This window comes from Chrysochloris asiatica, unplaced genomic scaffold (genome assembly GCF_000296735.1).
Source record: "Chrysochloris asiatica unplaced genomic scaffold, ChrAsi1.0 scaffold00165, whole genome shotgun sequence".
Taxonomy (NCBI): Eukaryota; Metazoa; Chordata; class Mammalia; order Afrosoricida; family Chrysochloridae; genus Chrysochloris; species Chrysochloris asiatica.
The window spans coordinates 2,969,932-2,982,783 of NW_006408683.1; the positions used below are offsets into that span (position 1 = coordinate 2,969,932).

General features: G+C 41.2%; 2 protein-coding genes across 2 annotated transcripts in view; one reads left to right on the top strand and one right to left on the bottom strand.

Annotated features, from left to right (window-relative positions):
- CNST (consortin, connexin sorting protein) overlaps window positions 1-4,927 on the bottom strand; it is a 170,608-nt gene extending 165,681 nt beyond the window's left edge. The window contains exon 1 of the mRNA XM_006871269.1: window positions 4,781-4,927. The gene's annotated coding sequence lies outside the window, so the exon portion shown is untranslated. The remainder of the gene's footprint in view (window positions 1-4,780) is intronic.
- Window positions 4,928-5,284: 357 nt separating this feature from the next.
- TFB2M (transcription factor B2, mitochondrial) overlaps window positions 5,285-12,852 on the top strand; it is a 24,816-nt gene continuing 17,248 nt past the window's right edge. The window contains exons 1-2 of the mRNA XM_006871270.1: window positions 5,285-5,594; window positions 7,588-7,676. Coding sequence (XP_006871332.1) covers window positions 5,285-5,594; window positions 7,588-7,676 — 399 coding nt within the window. The remainder of the gene's footprint in view (window positions 5,595-7,587; window positions 7,677-12,852) is intronic.

The following is a 12,852-nucleotide window of genomic DNA, read 5'->3' on the forward strand; positions in this document are numbered from 1 at the left end:
TGAGTTATGGTGTTGGAGGAGAATATTGAAAGTGCCATGGGCTGCCAAAAGAACCAATAGATTTGTTTTGGAAGAAGTGCAGTCAGAGTGCTCCTTGGAGGCTAAGATGGCCAAACTTTGTCTCTCATACTTTGGACATATTGTCAGGAGGGACCAGTCACTGGAGAAGGACATCATGTCTGGTAAGCTGGAGAGTCAGACAAAAAGAGGAAGACCCCCAACGAGATGGATTGGCCAAGTGGCAGCATCGATGGACTCAAGCGTGGCAACAGTAATGAGGTTGACTCAGGATCGGGCAGTGTTTCATTCTGCTGTGCATAAGGTCACTATGAGTTGGTACCGACTAGATGGCACCTAACAACAACAACATATAGATTTAATACACTGAAGCTAAAATATTTTAAAACGAGTTGTCACCCAGTCGAACCTGACCTACAGTGACTCCACAAGGTGAGTTAAGAGTAGAACTGAACCGTGCTCCAGGTTTGTCAGTGGCTGATTTTTCAGAAGTAGATAGACAACTTCTGGATGGACTCAAACCTCCAACCTTGTGGCTAGTAGGTAGTCTAACCAAACAATGATAATTGTACTATCCAGGATTAAAGTAGTATTTAAGGAAGTGTGACAAATCACAGGGCTCAAGATAAAAAGATGAGCCCACTAAAGGCCAGGTAGTTAAAGGGTTATCATCCCAACAAATGCAGAAAGTTTATCAGCTCTGAACAAGAGATGTGGTTAAATGCTGTGGAGTCAGTTCTGACTCAGAGCAGCCTTGTATTGGGTTTCTAAGACTTAACCTTTGCCGGAGCAGAAAGCCTCATCCTTCTGCCACAGAGCAGCTGGTGGGCTTCAACCACCAACTTTGTGCTTATCCTACAGAGACACACCAGAACTCCGTAAAACACAAATCTAGATATAATGCCAGTAGTTTTAACAAAAATTGCCAAATTTCCTGTTCATTAAAGTTAGTCTCCCGCTATTACTGAAGCTGTCATTGTTTTATGCCCTTTTCCTTTTCAAATTTTGCTAAAATATTTTATCTTCCCCTTTATAAGAAACACTAGCTTGGAAAACCTAAACAGGGTCACTATGGGTGGGAACCAACTCGAAAGTACTTGACAACAACAATGATATAGAGAAGCACATTACAAAACTCTTCTACCAGAAACTGATTCAGAAAATAACTATAATAGCAGGTACTCTACCTATTGGCAATAAAATCCAATCTTCTGTAACTTCCACAAGTTCTTCCTACATAATGTCAATCAATTTAGTTGACAAAGACCCACACAATGCCTTGAGGCAGGACATACATGAAGATGTAAATAACTGTAACAATGACACCCCAGGAAATGACTGAGCACAGGGTTCATCTCATGACCCATCACTAAACAAGCACTGGGCACCTGTTGATCCAGCTCAGCAGCGTTAACACTCACACAGTCACACAAAGAGGACGAGACTTCTTGGAACCCTCTTTCTGTATAGGAACTTTTCAGTTTTAACACTGCTACACTTCAGGAAGGAGTCCCGGTGTGGGGCTGCGGGTTAATGCACCAGACTGCAAAGCTGTTTGAACTGCCAGGTTGGCAGTTCAAGCTCATCAGCCACTCCTCGGAAACCCTATACAGGGTTGCTATGGGTTGGAACCAACTCGATGGCACTTAACAACTACAACAACACTTTAGGAAAAGGATTTTTGAATGTAAATCAGACTCAGGATCGGAATGCATAACACTACAATCCTATAAAATACCCGGTATGGCTACTGGACACTTGAAATTTGACTAGTTTGAATTATGTGTTTTAAGTGTAAAAAATACATCAGGTTTTCACAGATATAGAATGAAAAAAAGAGGACTGTAAAAGATCTCATTTTGTATCTTGATAACTTGTTGAAATCAGATGTATTGGATTAAATAAATTGTATGACAAACACTAATTTCACTTGTTTCTTTTTAGGTATTAACATAGCCTGCATTGTATTTCTATTGGATGGTGCTGCTGTAGACCTACAGCCCAATTCTGATTGTTGTTGTTGTTGTTAAGTGCTGTCAAGTCATTTCCAACTCATAGCGACCCTGTATAGGATTTAGGAGGTGGATCTGAACCACTGTCCTTGCAGTTTAAACAGATACTGCCGTGGAGTACTCATCCTACAGTGCCACACCCAGGATTCCAATTCTGATTAGCAAGTAAGAACTATCATTGTTGTTGTTGTTAAGTGCCGTTGAGTCAGTTCTGACCCATAGCGACCCTGTACAGGGTTTGAGGCTATAAATCTTTACGGGAGCAGAAAACCTCATCTTTCTCCTACGGAGCGGCTGGTAGTTTCGAACTGCTGACCTTGCGGGTCACAGCCCAATTCATAACCACTATGCTACCAGAGCTCCTTAAGAACTATCATTAGGCATACCTCAATTACAGTTGTCATTTGAAAGCCAAAGGTAAAAAGCAATTATTTTCCCTTCTCTACTGTGGAGTCCTGGTGTGGCGCTGTGGGCTAATGCACTGGACTGCAAAGTCAGTGTGAACCACACACAAGCTCAGCAGTTCAAGCTCACCAGCCACTCCTCATCACCTCTATACAGAGTCACTATGGGTTGGAACCGACTCAATGGCACTTAACAACTTTATGGTTGTGGCGCTGTGGGATCAGCACTGGACTGCTAACCACAAGATGGGGAGTTCAAACCTACCAGCCTCTCCTTGGAAACCTTATTAAACAGTGTCTCTGAGTCAGAACCAACTGGACGCCACTTAACAACAACTACAACTTTATCAGTGAGAATCCTGGTGTGGCACTGTAGGATAAACACTGGACTGCTAACCGAAAGGTGGGGGGGGACGGGTTGCCACTTTTCAGAAACCCTATACAGGGTCACAATGAGTAGAACCGTCTAAACGGCACTTAACAACAACTTTACCCATGTAGTTGAAATAACTTACAACAAGGTATCAGCCAAATCAGTTGGTCCTGGAACCAATTTAAGAGGGATTATTGTGCTTCAAAAGGGCAAATGATAGCACAGGATGTTTAACCACATCTCTGAAGAAAATAAAGGGGGAAATACATAAGCTCAATTTTTTTCATACTGAGTCTAAGGTTTACCATTTATGGGAAATGGACATTTCTTTCATTTTCAGCACTCTGGGCCTTAAAACAATACAGTGTAAAGTTCTGTCTCTGTGTTATATAAGCACCTTCAATCATAAATCATCCATTAACATTATAAAAAGAGAATCTATCATTATAAGCAATTTTCTCTATCAAAACCCAAAGAAAATTACAATTACTACTCAAAAGCAAAAGAAAAAATTATGTCAGAGTTTCTCTGGGGCTGAGCGGGATACCTTGGTCCACAGATGTTATGAAAGAAAGTATGTATTACTCTAAGTCTATTTGTAAAGTGAGACATTCAGTGACAAACTTCTACGAGTGAATTATGTTCTTCCTCAACATCATTCTGCTTTATTTGATTTTATAATATTTAGAACCTTAGGGTTCTTGGGAGGAAAGCCAGTATATTTTTTATTCTATTAAAATGATTCTTAAGAGTAAAGGTGCAGACAAGTAAATTGTCAGTGATGAAATTGTACAGGGGGAAAAAAAAAACATCAATCAGTCCCCAGAACACCAGCGGGCATAATGTAAAAATGTTCAAATAATGATAAGGAACTTTCTTAGAGTCCTAACAAATTTATAATCCAAGGAAGGCCACACTTGGATGCCAATTAAACCAATTTGAAGATCATCAGCTGAGAAGAATCTTCACACTTCTATTTACTAGGTGAGACATTCCAGGGAGCTTTAAGAGCTAGTGGTTAGGAATCGGGCTGAGACCCTTAAGGTCAGCAGTTTGAAACTATCAGCTGTTCCGCGGGAGAAAGATGAGGCTTTCTACTCCCGTAAAGATTTACACCCTCGGAAACCCTGTACAGGGTCGCTATGAGTCGGTTCCGACTCCAGGGCACATAACCACCACCACCACCACATTCCTGGGAAGCCTTCTTAGGCATTTAAATGCCAAGTTCAATTAGGATCCCAGTAGAGTAAGCAGAAAGGATTGTACATATTTTAACTGGGGAGTAGACTGGTTGCAGTCTCCTACTTTGGTGGCTACTAAGGGGTACAGTTCTTTCTTATTAAAATCACCCTTAAAGAATCGCATCTTCCTACATTACCAAATAGGTAGAAAGACGACCATTTCCATAATAGCATACTATTTTTAGTGTTTGGAACGGGTCTTTAAAAATACATTCCACGGTACAATTTGTTTTGACTAAGTTTGTTCAGGAAAGGAAATTTGCATTCTAAGGTCTTGATTTTTTTAAGCTTAGAAAGAAATCTTCTAAACATGCAGATTAAAAACTAAGACAAGTAGGGACATTGGTCTGTTCTGGACAACCAAAGTGGAGAGAGAAGGTGGAAAAAAGGTACGAGGAAAATAAAAACCAACCACAAGGGTGGCGAGATGTGGGCAAACGGGATAGAAAGGAACAGAGGCACAGTGGAGCTAGTCACCTAGGGAGGGCGAACTGGAACGGTGCGCAGGGCTAGGAGACCCTCTGAGGCTTGAGAAAAGAAGGGAAAACAGGAGACCGAAGACAGGCGGAGGTGAAGGCATGGGCTACACCTCACCGAGGGCAATGAGCGGGACGGCAAAGGTAGCGCGGCTGGAAGAGGACAACGTCGGGGGCGGAGCAAGGGGCTTCCGAAAGGCTATCCACGCCCGCCGCAAACCGGCAGGTCCCTGTGTGTCTCTTTTCCTATCCTCACCTGGAAATCGGAGGCGAAAAGAGGGCTACCGCTGTACGCTGGATCTGTTTCCCGCCCGACTCGCTGACATGGCGGCCGACGAGTTGTCACTGAGCTTGCTCAGGTCTCCCGCGGCTCCGGTGAAGGAGACACCACTCGCTTTCCCGCTCCGCCTTCCTCAACGCACCCCTCCCAGCTGGCTGGTTGGCTGGCCAGCCAGCGACCGCGGAGCATAGAGTGCAAAAGGCTAGAGAGGAAGCGCAGAGGGAGGACAACCATAGAGTACGAGTCCGGACATAACCCGCAGAGTCTGTTTTTCTCTCATCTGGCACTCACAATCCGTCAGCGGCCGAATTAGAACGGAAGCGGAAGTTAAGAAGAAAGGCGTTCGCATGCGCATTTCATAGTGTTTACTTCCGCCCTCTGTAGTCTGGGTTTGAGGAAATGGTGCACGTGGGTTCCCTGTGCAGGGTTCACCGAAATAGCGACCCTGCGTGATCTTTGGGCTGGACCTCAAAGGACAAGATGTGGGCCCCAGTAGCGGGGCTTCCCGCACGGCTGACCTTTTCAGTCTTTACCGGTGCTGGTCGCTTTTATGTTTTGGGGTCCGGAATGGCGACGCGGAACGACTTACTGGAGGTCCCTCACAGAGGCTTGTCTGACTCTCGCCCGCTGCCGTTGCCTTGCCCTGATATCGAGGAATCATCTTCGTGGGTGTCTAAGTGTCGTTTAGACCACAAGCGTTATGTAACCAATCGGAGATTGGCTGAGAGCTTGGCGCAGATCCTGCAAAGGAAACAAAAAACTCCCCAGCTAGTCCTGGAGTGCAATCCTGGTGAGTCGGGCGTGGATTGCATTTTCATGTATGTCAAACGCACTTACCTGAAAAGAGGAGCCAAAGCCTAAGCATATTGTCTGTATTAATGACGCCGCACTGTTTCTGTAGTAGGTTCACGTCAAACAATATTAACTTTTTATTGTGAATTGAGTCCCACATTCAGCAAATCATACTTCGTGTCATTACAATGACTGCAATCCCCTCCTTGTACCCTCAGTTAACAGTATTACCTCTGTTGTTGTTGTCATTGTTGTTAAGTGCCATCGAGTCGGTTCCGACCCATAGCGACCCTGTACAGGGTTTCCGAGGGTGTAAATCTTTACGGGAGTAGAAAGCCTCATCTTTCTCCCTCGGAGCGGCTGGTAGTTTCGAATCACAGACCTTAAGGTTCGCAGCCCGATTCGTAACCACTACGCTACCAGACCTCTATACACTTTAAATCTTGCACTTTGCCCTGTGTTTTCTTCTGCCTTCATCTTTCTGATGCCAACCTCCCTCCCTCTTGTATATTACCTTCGCCATCACCTAAGTTTGCATGTATCCATCCACCCTCTGCCCAGTGAATAATTTCCCTGCCCTCCCTCCCCTGGTAACCATCATGTTGTTGTTGTTGTTGTTGTTGTTATGTGCTGTAGAGTCGGTTCCGACACATAGCGCCCCTGTACAGGGTTTCCGAGGCTATACATCTTTATGGGAGCAGAAAGCCTCATCTTTCTCCCGCGGAACAGCTGGTAGTTTCGAACTGCTGACTCTGAGGTTAGCAGCCTGATTCGTAACCACTACGTTACCAGAGCTCAATGTTTCTTTTATCAAGAGTTATAACAGTGGTCTCATACAATATTTCTATTTTTGTGATTGACTACTTTCACTCAGCATATTGTTTCCAGGTTCATGCATGTTATGAGATGTTTCAAAAATTCATTATTCTGTAGTGTTGCTAGTTTCCATTGTGTGTATGTATCAATTTGTTTAATCATTCTTCTGTTGATGGGCATTTAGGCTGTCTCTATATTTTTGCTGTTGTGAATAGTGCTGCAGTGAACATGAATGTGCAGCTAAGTATGAAAAAAGAACTTTTACCTTACTCATCTGTACATCTCCCATAGGAAGATACTGAGAACACAAGATATACAGACTTTTTGAATAATTACTTTATAAAGCATCATATCCTATCATGGAGTGTTCGTTCTGTATCAGTTTGTATCTTTGATGGTTGGTTAAGACATCACAGTGTTGTTATTAAGTGTTCTCAAGTTGATTTCCACTGAAAGTGACCCTGTATAGGGTTTCCCAAGAGCAGCTGGTGGGTTTGAACTGCCAACCCTGTGGTTCATAGTCCAGTACTGATCCTACAGTGCCACACCAACAGTCCAAAGCATCACAGTAGCTCATTGGTAGGTAGTAGGCTAGAAACAACCTTTTTGCTTGTATGTATCACCAAAGAAATAGTGGCACATTGTGATTAGGAGTACAAGTTTTGGAGTCACTAGCAGTATTGCTTCAATTCCAAGCAGCACCACTTAAGAGTTGTTATGGAGGAGCTCTGGTAGCTTAGTGGTTACAAATCGTGCTGCTAACCTCAAGGTCAGCAGTTCAAAACTACCAGCTGTACCACAGGAGAAAAATGAGACATTCTGCTCCTGTAAAGATTTACAGCCTCAGAAACCCTGTACAGGGTCGCTGTGAGTCGGAACCGCCTCTGTGCACATTACCACCACCACCACCATGGTTGAAGGCTAGTAATCCAATCTAAACTCTTTAAGGAGAGCAACACTTAAGGAGATGTTGTGAGACTTCATATTGTTGTTGTTAGGTGCCGGGGAGTAAGTTCTGATTCATAGCAACCTGGTGTAGGGTTTCAGAGACTGTAAGTCTTTGCAGAAGCAGAAAGACTCATCTTTTTCCTGTAGACTTTGATACAAGTATTATTATTGAAACAGGTTGCCTTATTTCTCTTGTAAATAGACTTTTCTCTCTGTTAACATACTAGGTCCTGGAATCCTGACCCAAGCATTACTTAAAACTGGTGCCAGAGTGGTTGCCCTTGAAAGTGACAAAACTTTTATTCCACATTTGGAGGTACATATATATGTTATTTATTTACTTATTTTTAAGTGTTTCATAAGAGCTCATTGTTCGTCACTACCTTAGAGTGTTGTAGGGCTTAGTAGGTTTGATCAAATTAAGCACATGGTTTATTCAGCTATTTATCTATCTATTTATTTATTTGTGGAGACAAGAAGTTGAATTTATTAGAGGACACAGGTTATGTGGGGCAGTGCTACCAAGACCTTCATGAATGCAGGGCCCTCCACAATTGGGGTAGTATTTGACTCCACAGCCATCTAGGATGAAGCGCTTCAGCCACCATGTCTTCAAACTCATAAGCATTGAATATGGTGAAGCCCCATGGAATATCTTTTAGGCACCATGTCTTATTTACTTTGTTTTCCCTAGGGACTAGAAGAGAGTAGGCATTCACTGCTTATTCAGTGAATGTCGAAAAGATTAAGAGTTCTGAGGCTTGCTCTGTCATTTTAGCTTTGCTACAGGCCTAATTGAGTGATTGCAGTAAGTATGTAAATTATTACCTCAACTGTTCTGTCCTGTGCTGGTCCCCTGCCTTCTGTGAGTTTAGAATCTAATTGCTAAAATTAAGTTGATAAGATTATATGAACACTGGATTTAGAATTTCAGAGGCAAGAAAGTTTAGGTATAGATAGCCAGATACAATTCCATGAAGGAAAGACATAATCCAAGGGGATTTTTTTTTGGTGATTATAGCTTCCTGTAGAGCAGACAAGAAATTTGGGAGACAACTTCTTGCCCAGTTGACTAGAAGAGCTCTATATTTGTGTCAATTGAAAAAAAAAAAAAAAGACCCAACAGAATGCAGAAATGATCCAGCAATATAGTTTAAATTTTGCTGAAGTTAATTCAGAAGTGGCTTTAGCAGTACACTGACAGGTAGCTGCCACAAATTCAAACCATTCAATAAGGGATATCATTACTGACATTAGATAGATCTTGGCTGAAAGCAGAAAATACCAGAAAGATGCTTTTGTCATTAAGTGCTATCTAGTCAGTTCTGAGCTCTGGTAGCATAGTGGTTATGAATCAGGTTGCTAACCTCAGGGTCAGCAGTTCGAAACTACCAGCTGTTCCACAGTAGAAAGATGACGCTTTCTGCTCCCATAAAGATTTACAAGTCCAGAAACCCTGTGCAGGGTTGCTATGATGCGGAACTGACTCCACAGCACATAACAACAACAAGTCAGTACTGACTCATAGGGTATAGAGTTTCTAATGAGCTGATTGATTTGAACTGCCAACCTTGTAGTTAGCAGCCCGGTGTTTATCCTGCAGTACCACATCAGGACATTCAACCATGTGGATCATAACAATTTATGGTAAACACTGTGAAGAATGGGAGTTCCAGAAGACTTCTGTGTATTCCTGAGGAACCTGGACATAGACCAAGAGGCAGTCATTTGAACAGAATAAGGGAATACTGACTGACTTAAAATCAGAGAAAGTGTACACCAGGGTTGTATTGTTCATCATACTTACTCAATTTGTATGCTGAGCAAATAATCTGAGACGTTGGACTATATGAAGAAGAACATGATGTCAGGATTGGAAGAATGCTTATTACCAACCTGTGATGTGTAGGTGACACAACCTTGCTTGCTGGAAGTGAAAAGGACTTAAAGTATTTACTGATGAAGCCAAAAAAACTACATTCTTTAATATGGATTACACCTCAACATCAAGAAATCCAGAATCCTCACAATTGGACCAGTAAACAACATCATGATAAATGGAGAAAAGATTGAAGTTGTCTATTTCATTTTACATCGATTCACAATCAATGTCCATGAAAGCAACCATCAAGAAATCAGCCAACATATTGCATTAGGTAAATCTGCTGCAAAAAAACCCCACCTCATTCAAGTGTTAATTCTGCAAAGATTATGATCAAGAATATGCTATGGAGATGTTTGATGCTGTAAACCATGGGGTTGACATGAGTCAAGGGCCAACTCAACAACAGCTGATAGGAACAATGAATAAATCATGGTAAAATCCATTTGAATTGTAAAGACTATTATTGTAGCAGCTTTTATAGTAAAATGTGCCTTATTTCAGCAGGGATAGAGCATAGTCTTCAAATCATATTGATTTTGAATCGCTGCCCTAGCACTTGTTGTTAAGTGCCATTGAGTTGGTTCCAACTTGTAGCAACCCTATATAGGGTTTCCAAGGAGCTGCTGGTGTGTGCGAACCACCAGCCTTGCAATTCAAACCGACCTCGTCATCCAGTGCTTATCCTACAGATCTATACCAGCCCTTACTAGTCATAAAATCCTAGACAAGTAATTTAACCTTCAAAGTCTTGATTTTTCTAATGTATGAAAAAGTAAGTTAATACCTACCTGTATAGAATGTTGATGTGTTTGAAATGAAATAAATGATATAAAATGACTAGTAGAAACTCAAAGTTAATTTCTCTTCTCTTTCCACTTTCCTTTTTGTTTTTGAATCTTAAACATAATCTGGTTATCTCCAATCTGAAGTAACCTGTCACTGGGATTATGGTCATCATAGCTCCTGTTGTTATCTGAGAGCAGAGGCTTTGCTTGTTTTGTTCACTTCAGTGTCTTTCCCCCAGTGTGTGTCTGCTATAGAATAGCCAGCAGTAAATGTTGGTTCAACAAATGAGTGCAGCCGTGAAATTAGAAAACAAATGAGCCCTAAAATTATGTAACTCAACTAAATTATATGCAAATAAAATACTATAGTCTAGTACTTGATAGTAATTTTTCATTTAAAAAATTACATTTAGATATTTAGTCTAATATCTATAGCACCCCCTGTGAATAAATGAGACTTTTAGAGATGTGCCCAAGATCATGTAGGTGATTGTGCAGAGTTACGTTTGGTAACGAGTCTGCCCCCAGTCAGTGCTTTGCTATTCCTGTTTGTCTGAGTTGCTGTCAAGTCTTTATCATTTCCTTGAAAGTTTTGGTTGAAGTTAGGACAATTTCTGCACATCCATGTTCTTGGCAGCATTATTCACAGTAGCAAAAAGTTGAAAAAACCTAAGTGCCCATCAAGGGATGAGTCAAAAAGTAAACCATACACACAACAGAATACTATGTGATGTATTAAATAACAGTGAATGTGAAAAATAACTTGTGGATGAACCTAGAGGATGTTATGCTGAGTGAAGTAAGTCAGTGAAAAAAATTCAAATATTGTCTGATACCACTAGTGTGAAAAGAATGCTACCCAACATTGAAGAATATGAATCTATAAAACACCTTGGAACATGGATGAACCTGAAGGAAAGTATGCTAGTGAAGTTAGTCAATCACAAATGACATATAATTGTATGAGACCAATGTAAAAAGCTAAGAGAAAGTTTTCTTGATAAAAGAAACAATCTATAATGGTTACTGGTGTGTTGGGGGTGGAGGGGTAGAATTATTCACAGGTTAAAGGGTAGACACGTGAACCTGGGTGATGAAGCAGATAATATACAAGAAGGTTGACAGGAAAGACGAAGGTAGCAGGAGACACAGGGAGGAGTGTAAGCATTAACTGAATAGAGGTAAATACTGTTAACTGATGGTATATGGGGGGAATTGCAATCATTGTAATAAGCAAAGTATGTAATTTGTTGAAGGTAGAATGGATGATCTGCCCTGTAAACTTTGGGTCAATTCACAATAAAAAGTTTTTTTAAAAAATCAAGAAAAGATGAAAAGATTTACATATAGAAACATTCTTTGATGGTGTCTTACCATGAATTTACTTGATATGGATTTTCTTTCCAAAGCCATCTTGACTTCCACCAAATGATTGGACTCTTCTAATACTAGAATTAGGTCGTTTTGCCATCCTGCTATGTTTTAAAGGAGTCATCTCAAGAGCAAAATAGACAGTCCCACGACCATCAACAAAGAACATGCGATCCCTGCCTGCAAAGGCAGTGGCATAGAGAGACAGTGTAGCTGCAGGCTTCTCATTCCATGCACTGAGTAAAGCTGAGTGCCTACGTGTAGGAGGCTAACACTTTGGCCACTTACAAACTGGCTACAGGAGCTTTTGTAATACTTGTGTTAAAAGCATGTGCACATTTAGCTCACTAACGTCTAGATGTCAATCTTTATGCATTCCATTTCATTTTTCACAAGTTTCTATTTTTCTAGCTTCATAAGTCATACATACAATGTTCTAATAATTAATGGATAACTGCAGCAGTTTCTTCTTATTTTGAGTTGTGTCCCATCAGCTAATGAAATTCCCAGAAGTTTGTGTGATTAATGTCACTATAGTCAACTCTACTTTGAGGAGGCAGCCCTTTCCCAGGTATATTTTTAGTGCCTTCAAACCTGAAGGGTTCATCTTCTGTTACTATACCTGACAATGTTCTGTTGTAATTCATAAAGTTTTTAATCACTAAACATTCAGATGTTGTCCAGCTTTCCTTTTTCCGAGTGGTTTTAGTCTGGAAAGTTCACTGAAAGCTGCCCACCATGGGTGTCATGGCTTCCAGCATCTCAACAAAAGGCAAGCCGTCATGTTCTGACAAACTGACCAATGAGTGGTGGAAAACTGAGGCATGGATACTATTAAATGCATTCTATAACTGTTAATTAGCTAAATCAGCTTTTGAATCCATGCAATTTGACTCCATAACCTGTTTTATGACTAGTTTTCATGTAACATTATCTTGATTCAATGTGGTGAGTAGAAATACTGAAAATGTATTGTTTAGGTACATACATGTTAGAGAGTAGAGTCCTACACAGATCAAAGGACCTTCCATCTGAATGGTGGCCAATGATCAGGGGATGTTGGAAAAATCCTTCAGAGTAAAGATAATTGCACAGGTAGTACTATCTAATCTCCAGCTTCCTCAGTACAGAAATATTGGCAGTGGTGAAAATCAATATTGTGCAAACCTGAACCCAGTAGTCCAATGACATAATATTTTTGGCTTTTCTAATTCTAATGTTTGTGCAATCACCTAGGTTTTGCATTAAATTTATACCTTGTATAAGTGTGTCTTTCCGAGGGAACAAACAAGATGGCGGATCAGGTGGATGTGTAGTACAGAGCTCCGCCAACAACAACACAAAATACCCAACCAAGCAGGCTCAGGGGATGGTCCCAGAACTCTGAACCACATATAAAGGAATACTTAGAAGGTTGGAAGGCTCACAGCTGGGGGAATTGGGGGCAGAAG